The 24,688-nt window shown below is 51.5% G+C and overlaps 11 protein-coding genes across 11 annotated transcripts; 4 read left to right on the top strand and 7 right to left on the bottom strand.

Annotated features, from left to right (window-relative positions):
• Positions 1-36: 36 nt before the first annotated feature.
• Positions 37-3,124, bottom strand: PV05_04402 (uncharacterized protein). The gene has a single exon (XM_013460801.1). It carries the CDS (start codon positions 3,021-3,023, stop codon positions 336-338), a length of 2,688 nt encoding a protein of 895 aa, XP_013316255.1. The 5' UTR covers positions 3,024-3,124; the 3' UTR covers positions 37-335.
• Positions 3,125-3,298: 174 nt separating this feature from the next.
• Positions 3,299-5,081, bottom strand: PV05_04403 (uncharacterized protein). Its single transcript, XM_013460802.1, has one exon. It carries the CDS (start codon positions 4,668-4,670, stop codon positions 3,756-3,758), a length of 915 nt encoding a protein of 304 aa, XP_013316256.1. The 5' UTR covers positions 4,671-5,081; the 3' UTR covers positions 3,299-3,755.
• A 609-nt stretch (positions 5,082-5,690) lies between these two features.
• PV05_04404 (uncharacterized protein) lies at positions 5,691-8,160 on the bottom strand. The gene has a single exon (XM_013460803.1). It carries the CDS (start codon positions 8,081-8,083, stop codon positions 5,813-5,815), a length of 2,271 nt encoding a protein of 756 aa, XP_013316257.1. The 5' UTR covers positions 8,084-8,160; the 3' UTR covers positions 5,691-5,812.
• A 1,007-nt stretch (positions 8,161-9,167) lies between these two features.
• Positions 9,168-11,299, top strand: PV05_04405 (uncharacterized protein; the record flags this gene model as incomplete). Its single annotated transcript, XM_013460804.1, has 1 exon — positions 9,168-11,299. The coding sequence occupies one exon, from the start codon at positions 9,168-9,170 to the stop codon at positions 11,271-11,273; it is 2,106 nt and encodes a 701-aa protein (XP_013316258.1). The 3' UTR covers positions 11,274-11,299.
• A 341-nt stretch (positions 11,300-11,640) lies between these two features.
• Positions 11,641-12,432, top strand: PV05_04406 (uncharacterized protein; the record flags this gene model as incomplete). Its single annotated transcript, XM_013460805.1, has 1 exon — positions 11,641-12,432. One exon carries the CDS (start codon positions 11,641-11,643, stop codon positions 12,430-12,432), a length of 792 nt encoding a protein of 263 aa, XP_013316259.1.
• Positions 12,433-12,948: 516 nt separating this feature from the next.
• PV05_04407 (uncharacterized protein) lies at positions 12,949-14,472 on the top strand (the record flags this gene model as incomplete). Its single annotated transcript, XM_013460806.1, has 3 exons — positions 12,949-12,970; positions 13,022-13,571; positions 13,620-14,472. 3 exons carry the CDS (start codon positions 12,949-12,951, stop codon positions 14,470-14,472), a joined length of 1,425 nt encoding a protein of 474 aa, XP_013316260.1.
• A 1,729-nt stretch (positions 14,473-16,201) lies between these two features.
• PV05_04408 (uncharacterized protein) lies at positions 16,202-16,660 on the top strand (the record flags this gene model as incomplete). Its single annotated transcript, XM_013460807.1, has 1 exon — positions 16,202-16,660. The coding sequence occupies one exon, from the start codon at positions 16,202-16,204 to the stop codon at positions 16,658-16,660; it is 459 nt and encodes a 152-aa protein (XP_013316261.1).
• Positions 16,661-16,947: 287 nt separating this feature from the next.
• Positions 16,948-17,304, bottom strand: PV05_04409 (uncharacterized protein; the record flags this gene model as incomplete). The annotated part of the gene is made up of 1 exon (XM_013460808.1): positions 16,948-17,304. One exon carries the CDS (start codon positions 17,302-17,304, stop codon positions 16,948-16,950), a length of 357 nt encoding a protein of 118 aa, XP_013316262.1.
• Positions 17,305-18,178: 874 nt separating this feature from the next.
• On the bottom strand, positions 18,179-19,480 carry PV05_04410 (uncharacterized protein). Its single transcript, XM_013460809.1, has 3 exons — positions 19,283-19,480; positions 19,215-19,230; positions 18,179-19,114 (listed from the first exon to the last, which is right to left on the bottom strand). Exons 1-3 carry the CDS (start codon positions 19,447-19,449, stop codon positions 18,332-18,334), a joined length of 966 nt encoding a protein of 321 aa, XP_013316263.1. The 5' UTR covers positions 19,450-19,480; the 3' UTR covers positions 18,179-18,331.
• Positions 19,481-19,931: 451 nt separating this feature from the next.
• PV05_04411 (uncharacterized protein) lies at positions 19,932-20,613 on the bottom strand. The gene is made up of 3 exons (XM_013460810.1): positions 20,504-20,613; positions 20,305-20,415; positions 19,932-20,191 (listed from the first exon to the last, which is right to left on the bottom strand). Exons 2-3 carry the CDS (start codon positions 20,395-20,397, stop codon positions 20,078-20,080), a joined length of 207 nt encoding a protein of 68 aa, XP_013316264.1. The 5' UTR covers positions 20,398-20,415; positions 20,504-20,613; the 3' UTR covers positions 19,932-20,077.
• A 1,269-nt stretch (positions 20,614-21,882) lies between these two features.
• Positions 21,883-24,599, bottom strand: PV05_04412 (uncharacterized protein). Its single transcript, XM_013460811.1, has one exon. It carries the CDS (start codon positions 24,524-24,526, stop codon positions 22,241-22,243), a length of 2,286 nt encoding a protein of 761 aa, XP_013316265.1. The 5' UTR covers positions 24,527-24,599; the 3' UTR covers positions 21,883-22,240.
• Between the last annotated feature and the right edge of the window lie 89 nt (positions 24,600-24,688).

The raw sequence follows: 24,688 nt of genomic DNA on the forward strand, positions 1-24,688 counted from the left end.
ACGCGGAAATCAGATCCAAGCACACAGAAGTACTAATATCTTGTTCAACTTGAAATTCCATTACGCCTTACCGCTATCCAGTATCGGGTATGTTCCTGAATGAGCACGCGTATGCATATCCAGTCGCACCGGCTATACAGACGCCAGACCCAAAATAAATAGAAACACTGTCATCTTTGTACTTTACACATCAATCTCCTTTTCTCGATCACTCGTCCTCATACTTGCTCTGTTCGAGCCATACCTCCTCGGCCACGCTCTTTCACCATCTTTGCATACACTCGTCGCCGTACTCACGGTCTACTTGTCTGTACGTTCACGTCCTGCCCCGCCTTTCAGTATCCAAACCGTCCTGGCGCACTCGCTTGGCTGATCTCCCGCCTCACATTCTCCTTGTCCCTACCGAACATTCCCGCCCCACCAACGACCTTAGGCTTCATTGGACTGCCAGCTTTGCCACTGCCAGTCATACCATTCTCCTTGCCGGTGGACGACAACTTCAAATTCACACTCCTGGCGCGATCTCGTCTCGCTCGGATCTGTGCCAGCGCGGCTTCTCGTGATATCGGCGTTCCAGGGACACTGCCCAATATCGAGGTCGGGATGGTCCCTGCCTGCGACGCGCGGTTCGAAAATGTATCGCTCCCGTTGCTCGCCGTGCTCGTGCGGAGCGGGTTGGCATGGACGTCTGGGTTGAAGTTCATGTTCATACTCATATTAACGTTCAACACCTCCGTGTGCGCGTGACCATAGTTATATCGGTGACCGGGCTTTTCGGGAGAGTACTGGTCATTTCCTTCGGCGTCGGCGAACCCCTTGAGCGGGACGCGAGTCGTGATACTGGTCATAGCCGTGGGTGCGGGCGCAGGTCGAGGCTGCGACTGCGCGAGTAGTTGTGCGGACTTTGCGTGCTTATGAAGTGGGGTGACGGGGAATAGCGTCGTCGAGGCCGGTGATGCGGATGTGTCTTTCGCAAAGACGGGACGCGGAAATGACTCAGTATCAGGGTCACTTACATGCGACATGGCGGAGGATCTCAGAGGGGAGTGGCTGCGAATGTCTGGTCGCGACTGTGCTCGTCTGTGCAAACTGTTCCTCTGCGGTGAGCCTTTGAGTGCGATTTTGGTGGTTGTGGTGATCGTGTGATTGTAGTTGTTGGGGTGGTGATAATCATATGTCGGGGTCGTTGAGCGGGTCATTTCGTGTTCGGACGACCTCAAGGAGCGTGGTGAGTCTGGCACGAGGCGGATGGGTGAGTCGATCATTAAGATGCCCATGGCAGTTGATGGACGGCGAGGGGGTGCTTGCTTTGGAGGAGAGAGATCAAAGAGGTCGTGTTCTTGTTCTCTTTGGCGTTCGAGAACGGTCGTTGCGCTCTCGGTGTGTCGCAGGGATGGTGTTGCGGCTCTCAGTGCAGGATTGCTTGTGGTCGAGGTGGAGAAGGAGAATGGTTTTGATGTTGTGCCGGGTTCGACGATAACTTGGGTGATTTCTTCAAGTTGAGCGGTCGGCTCGGGCGTGACTTCTCGTGAGTCCAATTCCATGGGTTGAGGTTCGGGTAGGGGAACCTCGACGGCTTCTTCGAGGAGAAGTGGTTCCTCGGAGATCCTCGATAGATGGTCGGGTATGGGATCGGGAGGTAGTCTGTAGGTTTCTTCGTCCTTTATAGGCTCAGGCAGTGCCTGTGGCGCATCGTGGAACGGTACATCAGTGCTTGCATTTGCTTGGGCGCCCTTGTCCTCAAAGGGCACCTGTGCGGGTTGTGGATCAGTGCGTTGATTCGAGATCTTCCTCTTCTTCGACGCCCGAGCTTGGTCGACAGCCGCCTCATATGCGTAGTCATGCACAAAACGATCACCCTTCTCCTCTGCTAGTCGGCAGGGGCAAGCCTTGAACTGGCACTGCATATGCATGAAGTGCATCATATCAGCATCCTCAGCATGCTTTTGTCGAGCACATCTCAACTCCTGCTTGAGATATCGAATCTCTTCTTGAGGCGTCAGCTTTTCTCCTTGCATGCGTTTGTCGTAGATGTCCAGGGTGAACTTGAGTATATCACGAGGCGCCATAGATTCAGACACTTCCGGCTCTTCCATCGTTTCGATTGATCTCTTCAGAGAAACTGTCGGCTCCGGTTGTTGCTGCGCATGCTTGCTCGTTTCAGATTGCCCCTTCTCGGGCTGGCGGTTTGTCGCAACCTTATCTTTGTCTTCGTCTTCCATCGAGACGTTCATCTCGACTTTGTTAGCCTTCACCTCCAGCAAGGCAGCATCTCTTTCTTTCTCAATGACCTTCAGCTGGTCTTTCAACTGTTCCAGCTCGCCGACCACCCCTGCGAGAGCATAAGCTCTCTCAAAACTCTCCTGCCGACTCTTCTCTTTCTCCGCCTTTTCATGCTGCACTTCAGCCTGGCTTCTCTTCAACTCACTCCTCGCCTCCTGCAGGTCCTGTCGTGCTTCTACGACCGCCAACTCAGCACGGTACGCCTCCTTGCGACACCTCTTGATCTCTTTAGCATAACTTTCCTGATCACGACATCTCTTCTCCTTTTCGGCCTGCAAGTCTTCCAGTAATTCGTCCACGCGCTGCGCGAGCATTCGTTCCCTCTTCTTCCTCGAGGACATTTCTTCTTTCGCCCGCTCGAGTTCTGCAGTCAGTGTAGCCAGACTGGCCTGCGCCTCTTCATACCCCATCACAGCCCGCTGGAGGGCGTTGTTGCTGTTGGTGTTTCCCCTAGGTGGTCTTGTAGGCGACGATTGCACGCTGCCCGTGCCCGTGCCGTGGGCGAGACTGTTTAGAAATGCGACTTTCGACTGGACATCGGACGAAAATGAGTCCCGGGTTCGTGGGCGATCATTCTCATTGGCAAAGCTAGGCAAGGAAGGAGACAGAGGCATGCGCTGCTGATTGATGCGTTCGGGAGATAGCTGATGTAGAGGGGTTGAAGGGGGAGGGCATCTTAATGGATTAGGACTCATGTGTGTTGGCTCCATGTTATGTTCGACAAGTACTGCTGTGTCCATGATGTATGGAAATTTGAGAGAGACTCAAAATGCTGATTGTCATAAAAGGCTCATGGTTTGATGCTTGTGTGACAACATACAGTAAGTCAAAAAGCAAAGGTACAATGCAGGTTGCTGCTTGAGTGTGCAAAGGCCGATTTGTTTACTCTTTAAGTCTGTTTGGGGTTATCTCGGCTAAACTAACGCTTGGCGGACAAGTGCATCACGTGCCGTCAATTTAGAGCGGCGGATGATTCACGAGGACTACGGACTTGGTACTAAACGATTGAAGCGTGTGAACAAGGAGGACTACCAATTTATTGCTTCTTCTTTGAATTCATTAACTAGCTAATTCGACCTCATGTTGATGAATCGGCCGTGATGCATAAGTATAGCATGCAAAACTCCATGATGTTGCAGTGTGCGCCGACTCTGCATTGATCCCAATCTCCTGGAGTCTCAAGGGACTCCGCGGCCTAACTGTAGGCCTCTCTTCAGTCCTCTGTCTCACAGTGTACAGAGTCCACTGCCTTTGATGCAAAATGCGATGATGTACAAACCCATATCCCAAGACCTATTGAGCTGATTCTCTCAGACTCGCCTGTCTCGTCGTCCTTCAGTCAAATTCCACACGAGCCTTCCCAGGTTGCTGTTTTGATTTGAACAGCTCCGAATAAATGGGAAAAGCTCATAACATAATGCAATGCGAGGCATAATACAATACAATCATAAAAACCCGAAAACTTTTCCGTTTCAAGAGCAATCCATCTCGACATCCTCTCGTCGTTGCAAAAACGGAGCATCACCAAAATCCATAGCTTCCATTCCGCAGCTCACCATCCTCTTGTGACCGAAACCAGCGCCGAATTGGGGCTCGGGTTGTGGCGCAGCAAATCCCGCGAAGGGATTGAATGCAGAGGTAGAAGACGTTTGTGTTTCCACGGGTTGAACTTGACGATTACGAGACCTGGGCATGGCAATCCGTCGACCATTGAGTTGTCCATTCCGATCACCAATTTGCGTCATTGGGCTGACATCGCTCATAGTTTCCATATCAATCGCCAGAAAATCCACCGGCATGCTCATTCCAGCTTCTGCAATCAAATTGGGTGTTTGAGGTTGCCAATCTTGGCTCTCGTCGCTATCGGAGTCGACCTCATAGCCTCGCTTGTGGCTGGTCGAGTACGACCAGAGCTGTTGTTGGGAGACAGCTGGGTCCTCATATTGAGAAAGGAAGGACAAGCTGACGCCGCAGAAGGTGGCCGTGCTCATAGGCTGAAGCTCAGAGGCAGAATAGGGAGACAACTCGTTCGCAGACTGAGGGTTACCGTTCGTCAGAGCCGCTTGTGTTGCAGGAGAAAGTCGATGAATGTCAAAGAATGGACGAGGTGTAAATTTCTTCGGTTGAGTCTGATATCCTTCTGAGACAGATTTGCGCACCCGCATGCCGACTTGGAGAAGTTGAGCTTCGATCTCGGCCCGGTCAGGAGCTTGTTCGCATAGCTGGAACATCAAGGGAGAGTCGAAGGTATGGTCTTCAATTGACGAGTTGTCCGAGACTGGAATGATGGGAGGAAGGGAGAGTGGTGCGAACCGACGGCGCTTGGATTGGGGAGAGACAGTCTCCTGTGAAGGCGCAGGCGCCGAAAAGTCTTGTGGAAGGCCCATGACGATGGGTGTTTGTGAAGAACAAGGTCTGATGGGAGAGTAGTGGTGGAGTTTGCGGCTGAAGTGGTAAGCTCGAGGAGGAGAAAGGGCTCGAGCTCTAGGTGCGATCGATCTCCTAGACAGTGAAGTCGAAGAGAGGGTGAGGCGCAAGGTGAGTAAATAGGTGCAAGGACTGAATGAATATCCTGCTAAGCGAATAGCAAGATATATTTGTTTTGATGAATGCGATCAAGTGAGTGTGAGAGATGATAGAGGTCTGAGAGTGGAAGTAAGAGAGAAGGGAGAAAGCTATCCGTGCCGTGTCGAGACTTTTGCTGAGCTTCTTGGTGTGGTCGCGCACGGGGCAGGAAGAGGATCCTCAATCTGACTATCAAAACTTATCTTAAGCCTGGAGTCTCCGGAGCGACTGGACACGCGAGGGACCATAAGCGAGAAACCTCAGGCTGGATGAATGGTCCGCCCTGCGAGTTTCTTTCTTCCTCCGTACTTCTTCTTGGTCCTGTTGGCCTGAAATTCAGCCATCAGCCCCAGCCTCAAATGTCTTCCCCTGGATAATCTTTGGTGCTGCTCCTGCATGCAAGGATATTAATAGCGCCCTCGCTTCCGCCGCTAAAAGGCTGAGCTTCCACTCATTCGATACTGGGCGCGGACTCAGCACGCAAAAGTCCGGGGGCTGGGAGGGATTCAGAGTGCATCATTGGCCCACTGGAAACCGCCCAAAGAACCCATGTTCCTGCATCTTCCTCTTATCTTTGATTTGCTGATTCAACGCGATCCTGACGCGAGGATGCGCGGTGGACACGATGTCAATTAATTAATCCGTATTCCGTGGCGCAGGTGTCAGAGCCACACGAGGAGATTGTCCTGTGGAAATTGCACAACACAGCACGCAATCCGACGTTCAATGACTCGTGGCGTCTTTAATGATTAAGAAGGTTGAGTCGAGGGGATACGATGTGTTCACGATGTTGGGCAAAGGTTATGGCGGCACTGAAGATGGAGAGGATGAGAAAATAACCTCAAAAATTTCATGTCGTGGCTGCCATCTGTTGAATATCGAAGCCAAGAACGTCTACTACGTCTACGTCTACGCCTACTCCAACAGATGGCAAAAAGCATCATCATATCGGAGACGAGGCATATCATTTTCCCATGTTCCCTCTCTTTCCACCCCTCTTCGCCCTCGCAGCGTGCGCCTTCAAGATCTTGCGATGCTCAACTAAACTCCTCTTCCCTTTCGACTTGGCCTTGCCCAAGGTCATCAAGAAATTCTTCTTCCGCGCCTTCTCCTTGTTGGTCGTGCTTTTGCCCTCGCTCTCTTTCCTCTCCTTCTTTCTGGCAGCCTTGGACTTGTGCTCTTCTCGGTCGGCTTTATGTTCTTCCAGCAGAGCTATTTTCTGTGCCCGAGTCGCCTTACCTCGTGACAAGGCTGCGAGACCTTCAATTTCAGCCGCAGTCAAAGGATCATCCATGTGCCGCTGAGCATTCGTCTGCTCTGCACGGGACTTTTGTTGAGCATGATGATTTTTCATCAACGACGACACGGACGCCGTCGTTCTCAGCTCTTGGAGTTTGGCAAGATCTGCTGGAGTCAGAATTCGGGTCGTGGCGAGGTTCGATTTCGGTTTCTCGGCGTCTTCGATTCCATCTTCTTTTGTCTCGTTCTCTTTATCGTCGCTTGTTGAGACATGAGCATCAAATCGACCTTTCTTTGCCGACGGCTTCTCATCCTCGCTGTCACTAATGTTGATTTCATCATCGCTCTCGACATTGATCCAGCCCCCTGAATCATCACTGTCATCTTCTTCCACATCCCAGGCATTCCAATCTTCCTCATCGTCCTCCTCTTCATCATCTGAAGCATCGGGGTCGAGACCCTTCTCGAGTCTTTTTCTCTGCTTCTCTTCTTCCTTCCATTTCTCCAATAGCTCCAGTCCTTCAATCTCTCCAACTGCCTCCTCACCAAATCGTTGCTGTTGTTGTTCGCCTGACCGTAGACCAAGCGTAGCATCCTTGCCACGATCTCGTCTCTTCAACATCTCAGCACCAACCTGCCTGTACAAGCCCAACAGGCCTTTCGCCGCCATCATAACTCCCTTGTCTTTACTCTTTTTATACATGACCAAATCCTGCAAAAGAGTATCATTCATCGCCAATGGCTGCCTCACACATATTTCCCTTATTGCGTTCAACCCCGCTGCTGCCACTTCACCCGCCGCAGCCTCAGACACAAACTCGTTCGCGATCTTCTGTACCAAGGGCTCGAGTACGTCCGGCGGCACAAGATTGTGCGTCGCCTGCGCCAAGCTTGCCAGGAAACTTGTCACACTCGGCTGCCGTGGGGTCAGATATTTCAGAAAATAACTGTAAAAGCTGATGACCGTCAACTTATGCAGCCCAATCAGCCTTGACACAAGCTGCAGTACCGCCAACTTCTGCTCCAGATTCAGTTTCGACTTCGCAGCTTGCAGATGTTTTGTAAACAATGTCTCCGCAAACCCCTGAGGATCATGCAGTAGATGCAGTGCCGAAAAGTTCAATGGATGCGGCTGTCCCTTCTTCTTCTGTTTTCGCTTCACCGTGGCCGCAGCCTTCTCCAGTCGTCTTTCCGCCTTCTTGCTCTTGTTGACTCCAACCTGATGTCTCAACTTCGCCATATCGATGCCTTCGTCGTCTGAACTCTCATCCTCCAATTCTTCCCTCTCCTTATCTCCGCCGAGGAAAAATCTCACCCCACCAACGATACACTTCTCATTGTCACCCACGGCGGCCTCCTTCATGATCTCCACGGCCTTTGCGTCGGTCCAGATCTGCCTCTTCCACATCTCCCTCGTGATCTTGACCGCCCATAATGCTTTCGGACTCGCCCGATCAGCAACCACGAGATTGTGCAATGTCGTCTGCACGCTCCTGTTCAACTTGTGGTTCGTCGTCTTGGCATTAGAACTGCGTAGATCACTGATGATCTTCTGGAACAGCAGCGCCCGCAGGCTCTTGCTCGGCGTCGACACCAGGATCGGGAAGAAACACTGCAGCAGTGTGGTCGAGTCTATGATCTCTTTCTTCCGTAGCAGTACGAGACTACCCACGATCTTCTCGCGCAACTCCGGTTCGAGACTCGCATGGTGTGCGGACAGTATCTCAATGAGTTGGCTCGGGAACTCTTTCGTCTCCTCTTTGTAGCAGTCTGCCACGTGGGCGACGAATTCGATTAGGTCGCGGAAGGAGATTACCGAGTTGGTGTCGGATGAGGAGGAAGGTGACTGCATGAAAATCTGCCGCTGGTTCTCATATTGGATGTATTGGTGCGAGAAGTCGGTGTGGTAGGATCGAGGATCACGTTTGATTTTGTTCTGTAGATTGGCTAGGTCCGCGTCGACCTTTTCGAGCGCGCCGAGTTTGCGCTTGACCATCTTGACTTGGGAAGGACCAAAGGAGTCAAGATAGTAGCCAGGTAGGTGTGCTGGTGGTTGTTGACTGCGGTATGCGGCCGGCCAAAAGTTCTGAACTTTTTCCTCGACAGGATCTTATCTTATCGACGTGTCTGGCTCGCTAGGTACTCGTGATACTCCACCGTACTCGGAAAAATTGTAGCCTTGCCGCACCGGAGGTCAGCTTTACATTCTCCTTTCGTGACAGTCTAACCCGTGGCTGGAGGCTGTACAAATATACGTCTGATAGATCAAAACTTCACTGAAGCTTTATTTATTCAATTCAATGACGCAATCAGACAAATTGGACAGAAGGATAAACCTCTGAAACGTACGTACTTGTTGCTCGACTTCGAGCTTGCCGGACTCCCTCGTCTATTCTATGGTTACGGAGTTTTGGGGGAGTGCATTCACTGCAACCATAATATGTCTCCGTCCCTTCGGCAGGTTCTTGAACGCACTGGTCTGCGACGACGGCGACAGTAATAACTCGCTGCCACCCTAGCCGGCCCAGAGATAGATGCCAAGGCTTATCCGGTCAACGACCTGCCTTTCCGGTGGTGCTCGATAACGCTAGGCTCGGGACCTACATTCCTCGACACCATTCTCCCCGCTCATCGCTTCGACAATCTTGATATCTCTTGACCTCCGGTCCCGATTACCAATAGGCTCGAAGCGTGCGGAAACGAGCATACAGGTGACTTATACTTAGGCTTTCTTGGTCTTCATCATGACTTGCAAGGCACAAGACTTAGGTCGGCCGCGGTCGGCCAAGCCAGGTAGTGCTCGTACAGGGTATCTGCTTGGGAAATGGAGACGGCAACTCGGCTATAAGTAACGTTACAACTGCTAATTGAGCTCGTGCAATCGGTGGAGGTCGTGGAATCTATGGCTCCGACCATAGCAGCAACTACCTCGCATTCTGACCTCTCTTTTGTCCTATCTGGTGCTTTTAGCTTGAGGACGTCTCAAGGTACTGCTTGTTCCTCATATCACATTCTGTTTTACCAAAGCTGGCTCGTGGCACAACGGCTGCTCCTCAGGACGCACGCTATCTCTGACCGACATGGCCTTTCTCAAGCACCCGTCTGGCGGCAAGTTTGTCACTGCCGCCGCGACTATGATTTTGTTTGCGGCTTGCTTGCCCTTCGCAGCACTTGCCCAGTCTAACGACCCCACGCCCCGGCTGGAAGTGCAGATATCAATTGCAAATGGGCTGCTGAACGGCAGTGTTGACGGTCGCATTGTGGTCATGTTCGCTCCTAGCGGTGTAGACCCTCTCGACGACACGGACGTTACGTCTAGCCCTAACCTGTTCTTCGGAATGAATGTCTTCAATGTAGCGAACATGGACACGATCACGCTCTCCGGCGGAAGTGGGGATAACATCATGACGGGCGTATGGGGCTTCCCAAACGTGAGCTTGGACGATGTCCCCAAGGGCAACTATTCGGTGCAAGCCTTCCTGAACAGGTACGACAAGGTATCTCGCAGCGATGGATCTTCGCTCAGCGTGCACTTCCCCTGTGGCGATGGCGCACCAAACATCAACGGATTCGGGAGTCTCACCACGTCGATAATCGATACAAACGTCCAGGGAGGTCCACAGACAATCAAGCTCAGGATGGACAACGTGACAGTCTTTGAGGCTTTCACAGGCACGGAGATTGGCGGTTGTGCCCAAGGAAACTATGAAGATACGGCAACACTCAAGCATTTGAAGATTCGCAGTGAGGCTCTCAGCAAATTTTGGGGCCGCAATATGTATGTTGGCGCCAACATCGTCCTACCCAGTGGGTATGAGGCCAATGACACGACCACGCGGTATCCGGTCATCTATTCGCAGGGTCATTGGCCGGCAGATGGCGGTGCTTTTGGTTATCCCAAGTCAAATTTCTCAGAGGCATGGGACCAAGGAGAGATTCCCGGCGAAGACGGCCAACCTGACCGGCCCACGCCTAAAATGATTCTAGTGACCTTCCGTCATGAGTCACCGTTTTATGACGATTCGTACGGTGTCAACACAGCAAATCTAGGCCCCTATGGCGATGCTATCAATGATGAGCTAATACCGTACATCGAAACGGTTTTCAACACAATCCCTGAGCCTTATGCACGCATTCAGGTCGGTGGGTCGACAGGAGGCTGGATCTCTGCTGCCAGCGTCGTTTTCAGGCCTGATCTGTTTGGTGTCTGTTTCTCATCGTATCCTGACTCATTGGACTTCCACAGGCACCAAGATATCCAACTTTACACTGCTACAAATGCTTATCAACGCCCCAACGGCAGTGCGACCCCGTCTATACGTGACTTCGAAAACGGCACCGAAGTTGTTCTAGCCACTGTAGCGCAGGAGAATCACTGGGAGCTTACGTTTGGCACTTCGACGCGGTCGTCTCTGCAATGGGACGTTTGGAACGCGGTGTTTGGCGTACAGGGCGTCAATGGCTATCCTCTGGAACCATGGAACAAGGTCACCGGGGAAATCTATCCTGAGGCCGTTGAGTACTGGAGGCACATGGATCTGGCTGACTATATCGTCAGTAATTGGGATAACGACCGCAACCTCGGGGAGACGCTGCGCGAACGTCTGTTCATCTACGTCGGGACGTGGGACGATTACTATCTAAATGAGGGCGTCATAGAATTTCAGAAGCGCATCGAAGCCGCCGGCGGACCCAACTGGGCCAACATCACGATTCTTCCAGAGAAGCCGCACGGTGGCAACTACCAAGGCCGAGAAATATGGAACTTTCTTGAGCTAGTCCACAGTTGGATCGAAGATCACTCCCCTAAGGGAGTAACGCCACTGTCGAGTACTGTTACAACACCGTCTTCAAGGGGAAACACCTTCAGTGAGGTGCTTGCATATGGTGGCCATCAAGCAGCACTCGCACGCCAGGCGGCACCCTCTATCGAGACCGGAGACTGTGGTCAAGCAGGGTGTGTCTTTAAGGCGAACGTGGGACGATGGGATCCCGGCGTGTCACTCGAAGCGTGGTGGACTGTCAATGGCAAGCCAAGTGAACCATTTGAGGTAGAGCAGGGAGAGACGCTGACATACAAGCCGGAGGCGCGCAGCAAGTGGTCTTTTCTCCAGCTCTGGGTGACTGCACGCAAGTCGGGCTACGTGGAGGAGACGAGGCAGAGCAACAGTATGGTGATAGATTGAGGATCTTTGCCTCGAGTAGCGTTAGGGCTGCTCGACAGCTTGCTTAGAAGAAGAGTCAGCTCAGTTCAAACTAAGTAACTCCTGGAGCTCTCTCCTGTCGTGGGTTGTTCATGTAGTTGTGAAGCGCGAGTAGCAGGCAGACGGGTCATTAAAAGCGGCGCAAGGATGACCGCCAAGACCTATTACAACTTCACTTCTTGGACCAGATCTGTCCAACTCTGGCCTTGTGCTTTTCACCTCATATTTGCACTTCGCGACACCATTCTTGAAGCCCCCGGGAATAGGCCTTGAACACCATCATCGGATGGAGGGTGTCCTGTCTCAGGCTGGCAGATGGGCCTCTTAAAAATCCTATTCAGCCAGCAAGATGGAGCGCAACCCAGACTTGCAGCGAGTCCTCGCGGCCTTGAACAGTTATAGTTCACAAACATCAGGCGCTCCACAACAATCTCCCTTCGACTCCGAGCAAGCCTATAATCCGGAATTGGCCACATTTGCTTCCAGCATTCCAGGCCTGGGATTCCTACCTTCACAGTCAAGTCAGCAGAGACCTATCTCTCCGCCTCCTGTTCTCCGACACCAGATTTCAAGTTCGCATAAGGCATTAACACAACCATGTCCAGCAGACGTATCAAGCAAGCCTTCGACACCTACAGCCCCTGACGCGTCGACCATAACGACATGGCCGGCTGCACTGAAACATGTCTCTCGTCATCTGGTTCCAAACGAACAGGCAGCCAATCGAATCAAGCATCTTATTTCTGAACAGCACAAGCATGAGCGTCAGTGGTGGGCGGGTCGGGAGGCAATTGTGGCTAGACAGCAAGGCAGATCCGGGACGTCTCAACAAGTTGCTGCTCTTTTGAAGTCACTAGGTGGGAAGGAAGTCCCTATGGCTTCTTCAGATCCGAAGACGGACCAAGCAGAATTGGAAGCCTACGATAGGAAAGTTTACGCCGGGCTTACGACAATGGCAGCAGATTTCGATCGACAGTTGAGGGCAATAGGAGTGCCGTTCTATGCTATCAAGCATGATCTGGTTGTCTTGGAACAAGGACCTGAGAAAACTGGAGCTGCAAAAGGAAGAATCGACAAGGGTGAACTCAGAGAATTGCAGAAGAGGATGTTGCAGACGCTGGAAGACCTCTTTGGAGATTGAACGGGTTACATGATCATGCTTCTGGGTAAGATTGATTAAATGAGCCCCGGGGGGCTCGGGGAAAGAAATGATGGTGATCATGCCATTTGCTACGACTCTAGTGCAGAGTCGTCTCCTGCGGCAGGAAGAGCCCATTCGCTCCACGCGGATCCTTGACTGCAAATCGTGAGAGCCTTGCGTTCATTCTATATGCTGTGGGTAATGCAGAGCTATCGGGAGAAGTTCGAGATGTCAAGTCACACATTTTTTCACATTGCGAGAAGCTCAAAGACAATGGATACGCTGATGAAGAGGCATTCCGAATATGTATGCAAGGAATAGCGATTCACTCGGATGTAGACCAAGGCGGACGATCATGACGGGAACAATGAGAACCCACAGCAGATCACTCCTGCGTAGCAACAACTGCAGACTGTCTCGGGAAGGCGCGACTACAAGTCAAGTAATTGAAGACCGAGATGGAAGGTCAAAGCAATTTGGAAGTGAATGAAGGTGCCTCTCCGAAGTTGATGGTTTATGGAAGCTTCTGTTTACTGCTGTAAGACGCTGGAGCACTCCCTCTTTCTCTCTCTTTTATTAACAGTCGCAGTTGCCCCTCCAACGTCCTCACTCGTTTACACCCATTCCCAGCTGCTTCTCGACTGTCTGCCTACCTCACACGAACTCATTCTCTACGACATCGGGATCAAGATGTTCGAACAGCATACCACCGACGAGGTTGATCTGGCCTGCCTCGCCGAGCATGCGGAGGCGCTGTCGACAGGCTTGAATGAGCTGCGTCTAGACTGTGGTCACCAAACCACCTCGTCCGAGATCTCTGAAGCCGCCGAAGAGCTGAAGCTCCTTTCGTCTGAATTGATCAGCCTCGATTGCGCCGTCAAAACCAATAAGGACCAATATACCAACGTATTCGAGGAAGACCTCAGAGAAATCTACCGTCACCTCGAGGGCATATTTGAAGATGTTGAGGATTGCTGCCGAGAAATGCACAAAGCTGATCGAATTGGAGCTACCGCAGTGGGCTGGCTGCACAGGAAGCCATACATGAAAAGACTGCGGCGACACCTCGAGGCCAACAAGTCTACCCTGATTGTCATGCGCACAGTACTTCATCATGGCACCGAATATGGTCTGCAGAGGTGTGTATCTGTCCTTTATGAGATTCTCCAAGGCTGACCTGCTCGAAGCCCTTCTGTGCGCCTTGCTGAATCGTCTCCTCACATCCTACAAGATGACCTTGCAATATTACAGTCTGTCTTTGCGAGCAAGGCCGCAATCACTGAGCTTCAGAACTCTGCAAAGAAATCTCACCAACACAGCCCCTCCTCTGCTTCTTCAGCAGCCACCCCTATTTTCAAGCCTGGAGCACACGGCCGAAATTTATCCACTGCCACTGGCGTCGAGACACTCGCAGTCGAAGACTTTTTACCATCGGACAAGGGAGCAGAAAAGAAGAAAGAAGAGGATCCACTAGAGAGACGGTTCTCACGACGCGGTGTGCGCCTTGCTGTACATAGCTCCATCCTGGACCTCAACGCCCATGAAGTCCCAGACTCTCTCAAGAAGAGATGGATTTACAAGGCCAAGTTAGGACGGAGTGATGATCAAGCTGGGACCGGCAGTCCTTCGATTGCACAGCTCAGCAAGATTTCAGAGGCCAAATCAAGCTCGAGTCCGGAAAAGCCTGCTGAAACACCAGACTTGCATCGTAACGGAAGCACCACTGAACACCATGGCAAGCAGTCTGATCAGTTCAGCACTGAAGAGCGCTCGAATGTCCATGTTTCAAAGGCTAAGAAGAGAAGCTTGACCTTGATGGCCTCACCAGTTGGAAAGACACTGGGCAAGGTCATTACGAAGTTGAGCACAACAAACCTTCGTAAAGGACACAGTGAGGACCTTGAGGAAGTCGACAAAGAGCCAAACCCTGGAAAGGACGAGAAGCCGGGATGGACATACAGATTCACCCGACGGTTTGAGAAGTCCGAACTAACAACTCCAGACTTCAACAAAGATGTTGAAAACATGGTGCTACGTTAGGGATGGGATGGTGTACAGTTGAAAGAGCAGAAGGACTCGCGAAAGTACATTGGGTCTATATGCCTCACCTTGATAGGTTGTGGTTTTCAACGGACTGAGGCTGACTAGTAGTATGCGGATGAGAGGATTCGTGGCACTGTATGATTGTGATATGTCTAGATGGACGCTGGCGTCGACATAGACTATTTTCTTTGATGGCATAGCTAGCTTGGCTTTCAATAGTTAAATTACACCCAATAATATGAGATGAGAAATGGCCGTGTCATCCTTGGGAGTAGGAGTATGCTGATCGTCCTGCCGGCATGAGCAGAGCTCTTTATGTTGTCAAGTGCATGCGCCTAATCAGGGTTGATACCCGTCAAGATAGATAGATGTCTGGCGACCGTCACTCTAAAGGCAGCGAATAAAAGAGGTACAGATGAGGGGGAATACAGGCAATTGACCGGTAAGAATAAGTTGATGCTCACAACCTGGACGAACGTTTGAAATGATGGAAGAAGTTGGATATTTACTGCTATGAATGACTCCAGGGACAAACATCAGAAATGATGAAGATCATATGGGCCAGTTCCGTACCGTACATGGTACAGAATGCCAATGGTGGTATGGCGACCACCATGGTCGACAATGCACAAGGCTGAGCCCCCGCCAAGAATCTCAGGGGTAAGCCTATTCAACCTCATCTCGCAGCTTGATTTCTCACCGTTCGCTTGCTCTAGTGCTTGCTGATGATTGACTCTCTCAAAAATTACAATCCTAATGTGCTGTTCTGTGAGGCATTGCACATTTGGCGTGCCGTGACGGCTCAAAGGCCCAGGTCCCGACACTGTGTTTATAACAATGACACGTTGAGCATGGTAACATACCGTCGGGTACTTTTGTTATACTACATGTTACCCCTGAGCCAGAGCCTTGTCTTCTGAAAAGGACGATACCCATACTCACGCTATAGGTGGACATGGCAAGTCTTGTCTTCCCTTCAGCCCGCATTCGTATAGCTTCCAACCGTTCCAGTCGTCGTGATGAAGGAGACTCTGTGCTCTGGCTAGACGCGGCAACCTAGACATGGACGCAAGTAACCTCACTCAATGGTACGAGTCGTTTTATGGCCGCGACTCAAGCCAATTCACCACCCTGAACGCAAAGCGCGGCTATCCCATACCATATTGTCCTCGACGACATCATTCTGCCTGACATGCGTTCTATTCAATGCAGACATTGTGAATCGTGTCACCGTTTTGCCGTCGTTGCCTGGCGTCCTGATATTGTTCTCACTCTGCGGAAGCCTGTGAGAGCCAACAAACACTTCTCTCATCTTTCAGACTTGTGCACAGCGAACAAACAGCCGCCTCAAACACGAAAGCAACCGCCTCTTCAGATTGCTCAGCTCGAACTTCGAATCCTCGACATCGTGTGTAAATAGGCGCTCAAACAGCGCGAAGAACTAGCTCACCTGCACGTTTGAATTGGTTTTCTTTCAGACCTCGAACACACCCACATCCACACGCACATCTAGACAAGACCGCGGATACTCACCTCGCAAGCCTTGCATTTTCTCGACAACACATACACCTTTCCGAGCTTGCGGAACACGCGAACCCAACAGCCGTATATCCCCAATCAAGCGCCTAGACTCCGCGCAGAACATCACGAACATACATACACCTTCAAGCCTCAATCAAAAGCCAAGGTCGAGCCAAAGAAACAAGCAACAAACAAACCAAAAAAAATGGCCAATGAGGAATGGGAGAAGGTCTCGTGGGAGGAGAAGATCGAAGCAAAGGTCGCCACGAAGCCCAGCACGGCCTTGGAAGGGGACTATGTGAACATCTCGCAGATGTGGAATCGAGACATCTATACGTTTGAGCCAGCGCCGGTTCGGCCGTTGCCTGAGGAGTGGGAGTTGATGAGGATACGGGAGGAGAAACGGCTGGTCGCGGAGAAGGAGAGGAAGGGGATGGAGGCCCGGTCAGGGGCGGATGGAGGCATGGCGGCTGCCAAGAGCGGAGTGGATGGTGGGAAGGCCGGTGCGCGGAAGGTGGGCGTCGAGGACAGGGGCTTGGGCAGTAGGGGGTTGGGCCGGGGTAGGCCGAGGTGGGAGAAAGAAGAGGAGTTGCCGTTTGCGGTGGATAGGGGCTCGGAGCCGAAGGACGCTGGTGGAGAGGGCGGCGGCGGAGCGGGGAAGTAGGGGTCAGGGGTGGGATGGGGCGGAGGGGGTTGTGTTTGAGAACAGGGGGTGACGACGTGGATAAGTAGGATAGGATTGCGCCATAGGGCGATGGAATTGAAGAGCTTCTCAACTGTAAAAGATGGTATCATTTCCCAGTAGTCTGTCTGGAGTCAGAGTAAACGCCCCCTCGCTATGCAGAAAATCCCAGGTCTTTCTCTAATTAAACATTAGAACTCCGGGGCCGACGCTATGCAGATGCTCGAAAAGGAAAATGGCAAGGGATGGAGAGAAGGAGACGAGGTGGTCTACCACATGCCATATTGGTGGCCTGGGAATGCGCCGCAGATACCTCCGGCAATGGTCTGTGGAGGACCGACGTCGCCGTAGCCACCGGTCGCAGGGGCGACGAACACGGCACCGTCGACGCCGAAGAAGACGCAGGGACCGCCGGCGCTGGTTTGGATGTGGGAGATGGAGAGCGCGTTGTTGGTCGGGGTGAAGACCGAGTTGACGGGCATGTCGAGGGTGTATTGGGCGTCGGCGGCGCCGATGAATGTGACGGAAACGCTGGATTGACGGGATGAGATGGGCCCAGCGGAAGCGAGAGTGAGGCTACCCAGGATGGGAAGGAGGGTGAAAAGGGTGGATTTGATGGAGAGCATTTTGTTTTTATCTCTTGTGGGTGTTGATGAGAGGATAGTGTGAGATGTTGAGCTGGTTGGGGATAGATGGTAGTTCGCTTTTGGTGAATGGTTGTTGTAGTTGTGGTTGTGGTTGTGGTTGTTGGTAGATGGGATACAGAACTCACCTTTTGGACAGGGCCATGTAGAAGATTATAAACATGCTCAACTTGACCTTTTGGCCACTCTATTGTGGCACAAGAGCATCAGATGCCGTTTATTGAACGAGGCTGAGTATGGAAGGGGCACTGAATTGGTGCACGGGAGGAGGGTGTGACGCCAGGAAGCCTGAGAAAGCGCTGATGGCGTCGTCTGCTGACAGCAGTACCCGTAGCAAGCGGGTATCTTTGTTGGTTAGACTGGCAAACCGAAAGCGTAGATAAGACGGAAGAAGGTTAGTAAACAGCCCTGCTATTGAGGCTCGAACACTTCTCAACCCAGAATTAGGCCTGAAGAGGTGTTGTGATAGGAGTGAGAAGGCGTGGAATTGGTCCGAGGTGATTTTCAGCGGGTGGAATTGGTGACACTAAAAAGGCGTTTGAGCAGGGCTTAGAGCCGAGGGATTAGTTAGTGGTCAGCCTGATTATCCTCCATGCTATTTTTGTACATTACATTTTGCCTTCACCCACAAGCCTGATCTGTACGTCGATAGAGCTCCTGCAAGCCCTAGTAGGGCGAGGTAATACTGTAGATATGAGTTGCTAAGATGCCGCCTGTTGTGTGACGACCACCGCCTGCATAAGGAGTAACATGATATCGATGGCCGAGACACGGTTATCTGCGCAATTGTCAGATTTCCGTGTTGGACAAACGACGGACAAGCTTGAAGCGCCCTTCTTCCACGGACGAACGAATCCTGGGGCCAAATATAGGTAGTCACGGCAAGGCTGGGTCTTGCACTTCGTCGATAGCGAACGGCTGGTACGGGCAAGCCGCGGATAGTCAATCACCAGTTTCGGGCTCGATGAACAGGACACTTGCATTTCTGAGTCTGGAAAGCGCAAGGCTGTCAGTCGCGTTTACCAAAGCTGCTACCATAGCCTCCATATCCTCCGTATCCTGACGTCCTGGGTATCCCATTGCCAACATTGCCACCCAAAATTCCGTTACCGTACACGCCACTTCTCCCGCTCTTTCTCCTTTCGTAAACAAGCATAATCATTGCACCCACACCGGCACTGGCAGCCAATGCAAAGAAACTCAACAAAGAGAAGCCAACCCTGTGGGCTGTGACGCCAAGCACCGGCCGTCCGACCATCCCCGGTAGCACTGCGCCATCAATCCATCCAACATTGAACGTGAGGACAACAGGTTCATAGCGGACAATTTTCGAACCTTCAATGGGTGCGGGTGCAGAAATGTTCGGAACCGAGTATGCGGTCGAGGCTATCAAGTGCGATTCAGAAGCGGCCTTGGGCGACTCGGGATCTTGCGACATATGGAAAAGGACGTTTATATTCGTGTGCAGGTGTAGATGAGACAGCTGCAGCGTGCCTTGTAGAGCAATTGTGAAAGGTGTCCAATGATCCTTCTCAGCTCCTGTCCCTCCAACTTCAGGCAATGATGATGTTATGCCCAACTCTTCTTGCGACAGAGGGTATGATGGGACGCGACATGTCAAAGGAACATCGCTGTGGACGAAGAACTCGATCAAGTGATAGAGCTCGTCGGGTAGAGAGTCAAGGGTACATGTCTGAGTCTGAGGGGTGTTGTAGGGGAAGGCCAAAGGCTGGTTTGTCTCATTGCAGGTCGGGAACGGTATATATTGCAAATTGCCATGGCTGTCGGTGATCTGGAGACGTTCAACATTAGCATTCACAGAGGACAACAAAGCGCAGGAACAGAGGAAGGTACTGTGCCGAGCAGGTGAAAGCGGAAATGGTTCGACGTACATGTTCGCCCGTGTCACTGAACCCATCAGTACCGAGTACCCATTGTATACTGTGACCATGCAACTCACATTGTCCTATTCAAGCAGCTGACAGGCATCAACTCCCCCGGGGAATATCCTCTCCTTTTCGGGCTTCCATTTGACAAGATCTTTTCATCGCTGGCCCTGACTGAGGAGCAAAGAGCGAAATAGAATATAAAGAGCGCATTCAGCGGCAGTAACAGACAGCGCAGCATGGCCGGAGTTGGATTGCTGAAACTGTCTCACCTGCGCGAGCAGAGCATGCGACTTCGTAGTTTTCGGCTCAATAGCACCAACCTGGCCTTATTTGGGTACGCGCTAAACGCGGCACGAGCCGCCTCTGCATGCAGAAAACTACGTCAGAGGTTGAGTTGAGCGTGATGCGTGATCAGCCTGCTCAGCTACTAGGTAGCTACTATAGAGGCAGAATAATATATAGTCTTGACTCTATGATAGACTGTGTCTGCCGGGTAGAGCCATGATTTCAACTGAAAAGTGCTCGGGAGCGGCACAATAGGGGCCAAGAAGCTCCTAAATGACAAAATCAGAGATTCGGACTCGGAAAGACATGTCAATCCTGGTTCGGATTTCCATAGAGACCAACAAAAGGGCATACCAGGCATGCTGAGGAACATACGGGGATATTAGTAGTACGTTAGAAGGGGAGGTGAGTTGGGCCAGAAAGAGGACAGTCACTGTTTGAGACGAAATGCAGTTCTTATCCGACAAATGCCGCTTTCTCATTAAGTTTGTCTATGCAATGGCCATTCCACCACGAGCTCGACTGCTGGCATGTTCGTGCTTGCTCCTTGAGGAGTCAATTGATAGCTTACACTCCTGCTTTTATTTCTTTGAAGTTGTTTGCTCCGAATGGTCGTGAAGGATATGTGTGGGGTTGCTCGTCAAGCCAGAGGTCTGATCATCTTTTCCCTCGTTCTTTGCCTTGGACTCATCAATCTGTGCGCACTGATTAGTAGATGCTCTGACCCGTGTCCGCTAGTAGTCATGGTGGGAGGAAGCATGGAAGGTAGGGACCGTGTCAATGGACGAAGAGCAGGAGTGTCGCGCACCTTTCCGCTGCCTTGAGATGGAGTATCTTGCTGCTGAGCACCGGTCTGGCGCTCAGGTTCTGGGGATTGACGGCCTTGGTTTGGTGCAGACATCTTGACTAAGATGCGGTTCTGGTGCGCGTTGATTTTGTTAGTAAAACAAGCACCTTGGACAGTTGGTGGAGTACGGATAGGACCTCAATAAAGCAGTTCAGCTCACCTTGATGTCAAATAGCTTTGCAATAGAATCAATCGTGTTCAAATGTTGGAGGATTATGGCAGGATGGAATAAAGAGAAGTCAAGCAGAAGCCCGGACACGAATATAAGAGTGATGAGAACAGTTCCCCCACCAAACAGCCCACTAGCCCACCCCTTGACTTATGACGTCTGGTTCCTGACAAAACATGCAAATTCTGCGAACCATGTCACAGGTGCTACAGTCCGGTCTTGGTAATGATCCGAATTATGTGAGCTGCATTTCTCAGAGTGGGGATTGGCATCTATCTACCTCTCGATGCAGCTCCGGTGGTACTGTAGGAGTATGATGGAAACAACGAATGTCAACATGACCTAGTCCGCCCAAAAGAACATGTAGTATCCAAGAACATGCAAAACACAGACACAACTACAAATGCCAGCATCTTCACCATCAAGAATCCTGCTTGTGCCAGACTGACCACGTAGACACATCTATGAGCCAATCTAAACATTCCCGTTTCTCTCAGAGCCGCAGACACGCCCACGCCACATGGGAATTCGTACAACCCGCATCATGTAAATCAACAAACGTAACCATCTCCTCTATGTCGCAAGTTCGTCTTTCTACCTCCCCACGAGACTTGGACTGGCTATCCCGAACTTGGCCAGACCACGCGCCTTGCATTTGGGGCAGCTTCGATTCTTGTCTTCACGGACTTTGAGCTGAATGTAATTGGCGCATTGGCGACCAGCCTGAAAGGGGCAGCCTTGCTTGTCCAGTTGGTACGATTCGTAATGGCCGCACCTCAGGCTGATCAGCCGCTCGAAGCACATTTTGAAGGGGAGGGTAATGTTAGGATAGCTGCGACATGTCTCAGCATGAACATCGGTAGCAGATTGATCACGATCGAGATCGCGCACAATGAGCGTACCTTTGTGAATGAGTACAAAATTTCCAATAACCAGGTTTGTCGCCAGTTTGTTCGTCGTGGCTTTTTCCGCCTTGCACCTGGTGCTTCACGATCGGCCCAGTTATCCAGGCTCGTCGCAGGCTTCACAGAAGCGGTCCGTGGAGATGGTGGAGGGCTTGTTCATACTCTGGCAGAATGAGATTCACTTAATTCGACGAGAAACTGGAAAATCAATCGTCCAGGACGACTGCGACAGCTTTTATGGTGTCTAGAAAACTGTCGGTGAGGACAAGAAGTCGGTGATGTGGCAGGACAGGGCAAAGGAGGGCGCAGTCGAAGGCAAAGTTTTCGTCCTCGGGTGTCTTGCCCTGGGCGGGCACGGTCCTTGGGAGTCTCGGGAGTGACAGGTCAGGCGGAGGGGAGTGGGCGACAACAAAGCTCTTAAACCAAAAACCAAAAACCAAAACACCATCACACACCTTCTCATTGATCGGAATGCAATTCATGTCCTTGTGTTCCGTCATCTACTCTTATCGAGACCACTCCGTACTGTTTTAGATCACCGTGCGTGCGACTGTCACATCCGAATGCCATCCTTTTCATGAACAATCGAGATGACTCTTTGATTGCCTGTGTGGCCATGACGCAAACCCCCTTCTGTACAAAATCCGTCAAAGGCGCGCTCTGCCTTTGTCCATCCCAGGCATCTGCGGTGCAACGACCCGACGATTATCTCGGCAGTGACGACGCGCGCATGATACAATGACCACCCCAAGGCATCTCAACTCCGGGCGCTTTCCCACCATCATCCACCCACGCTTGGAAATAACATACCAATTCCTGCTAACTATTCTACAGATGAACTGGCCATATGGCTAATGCTTTTCGCATTACCTGCACATCCATTGTACCCTTGTTGCTGCCACATCCTCACACTTTTGACTTGCAACGAACTGCCGTGCGTGTTCTGCCAAGTTGGGTACCACGAGTCCTTTGCGGCCCAAAATTCGCTCTTCGCCAACGTGCTCGTGTCTACCCACGGCTTACTGTTTACGCCGTCCTTGAACCATCCGTTCGTTCCTCCCACGGCAACATTGAGGATCAAATAGAAGTCTTCATCAAATGGAGCCGCGTCACCACTTTGAGACCAAGGATCAACAATCGCTGTGCCATTGGCCTCGGAGAGCGGAAATTGGCCTCTTTTCCAGAACGGAGTGTTGAACTTGTTGTAGAGTACCTGCAACAAGCGACTGTCGAGGTAGGTATATAGGTACTTCTCACTCCATTCTAGCCCGAATGTGTGGAATTGCTCCGAGAAGGTCGAGTGCAAAGCGCTCTGTTTGCGATATGTCCGCCACCATGCGTCGTTGGTACTATCCGGGCCCCAGTGAAGGGCTGAAGACATGACGTTGTCTCCACCTTCAGGGTATGTGAAGTTATTCCCTCTCGACTCTGCAATATCAATCTCTCCGCTTTGAGGCCATACTCCGTATACAGAGTCTTTCGGTAACATCCAGATCGCAGGCCATAGCCAGTCGCCCTGCGGCATTTTGGCCACAACTTCAATACGGCCGTATTTCAAATTTGCTCCCTTTTTGGTATTGATACGACCTGATTTCACGGGATTGATGATTGTCCCGTTCGTGGTGTTGGTCACGGCCACGCAGTTGGACCAAAGATTCGAGGTACAGGTCCCCAATTTGGTAAGGTTGAGAGTATGGTTGTGGGTGAGAAGGTTGACATCTTGGAGTGTAGGCTGGATGTGGAGTATGCTGTCTTTGATGAAGACGTTCTCATCAGTCGCCGTTGTCTCTTCGAACTGGCCGTTTCCAAAGCCACCCACTTCGACCTCTTTCGTCCATACGTCAGGGTTCAACGTTCCAGAAGTGAAGTCATCTTCGTATATCATACAGTATTTGTGTTGGGGAACGCTTCGAACGCCAAGGAAGATGTACACTCCGGCAATGATTAAGCCCATGATTATGCCCAGCAATGGAAACATGCTCAACCATCTTTGCCGGGGATCTTTTTTCTGCTTGAGCCACGACCGATCGGTGAACTTCTCATTGATCCGGCGTGTTCGAAAATAAACCCCGGGCTTTGGTATAGCCTTTTCGAAGACTGCAATCGATGCTCGGGTTTTCGAACGGCCCAAAGCCTCCTCGGACGCTGAAGGATGACGAGCAACAAGACTTTGTGCAGGCGACCCGGACTTTACTGGCGGAGCCCAAATATTGGAATATTTGAAGGGAGGCTTGCCGGAAATTGCAGATACCTTAGCGTCAACAGCAGCCTCTTCACTCTTCCGAGAGACTGTCGTCGACTGAGACCCTCGCGCACTGGTGGACGTTGTCGGAAATGTCCCCGAGTTTCTTCGACCTCCTTCCGCACTTACACTGGGCCTGATGTATTCCGTGATGGAAAGACGCTTTTCCCGGCGTCGATCGGGCTTGTTCTGATGGGATTTCAGTCCAGTCTCTTGAGAAGCAGATGCGCTTCTCAGCTGGGATGGGAGGGAATGATTCCGGCTATCAGTTCGACTGCTAACAGGCGCCAAAGAGTCGGGCGCCACGAGACCTGCGGAGCTCCTCCTTCTTCCAAAGTTGAATGCAGAATTAGGAGCAGATTGTGGCCATTCAGACCCTGAAGTATTCGTGGTGTTGAGACCTACTGCAGTCACTTCGGTACGTGGCTTGAAATAGCTCTGCCCGCGCCCTTGCTCAGTCGACGCATCGGGTTTGAAATAATTCTCAGCCAGGGATTTTGACCTCGTCCATACAGATGGTCGTCGCGAGCCAGATGGGTTTGGCTCTTTACCTGAGGCCCCTAAAGCCGGATTCTTTCGACTTGGTGCCTGAGATGGAGGGATCGCTGTGCCTGCCGCTGCAGGAAGTTCTTGCCATTGAAAGTTACCAAAAGCATCTACATTACTTTCATTGCTTTGTCGTAATCCAACATATTGCGTCTGTTGGGTTTTTGCCCGGGAGCTAGTTTTGCTCAGGTACAATGATGCTACCGTGCCGGGAGAGGGCAGATCGGGAGAAGGCAGCTCAGAAGAGTCCCTGCTCTCAGGTTCTTCCACCACTGTTTCAGTGATGAGCGCACCATTTCGTGTGCTGTTTGGAGGCGGCATCTTTGCTTGAGAGAAGTGTGACAGAACAAGCCTGACACTGACGGATGGCAGTGAGGATCCTTCAGCACTGTCGGCTTGACTGGAAGAGATATGTTGTCTAGATGACGGCGATACCTCCGACTATACCGCAAGGCTAAGGTTCCACCATTGGACTGCGGCCGG

Source organism: Exophiala xenobiotica (assembly GCF_000835505.1).
Source record: "Exophiala xenobiotica strain CBS 118157 unplaced genomic scaffold supercont1.3, whole genome shotgun sequence".
Lineage (NCBI taxonomy): Eukaryota > Fungi > Ascomycota > Eurotiomycetes > Chaetothyriales > Herpotrichiellaceae > Exophiala > Exophiala xenobiotica.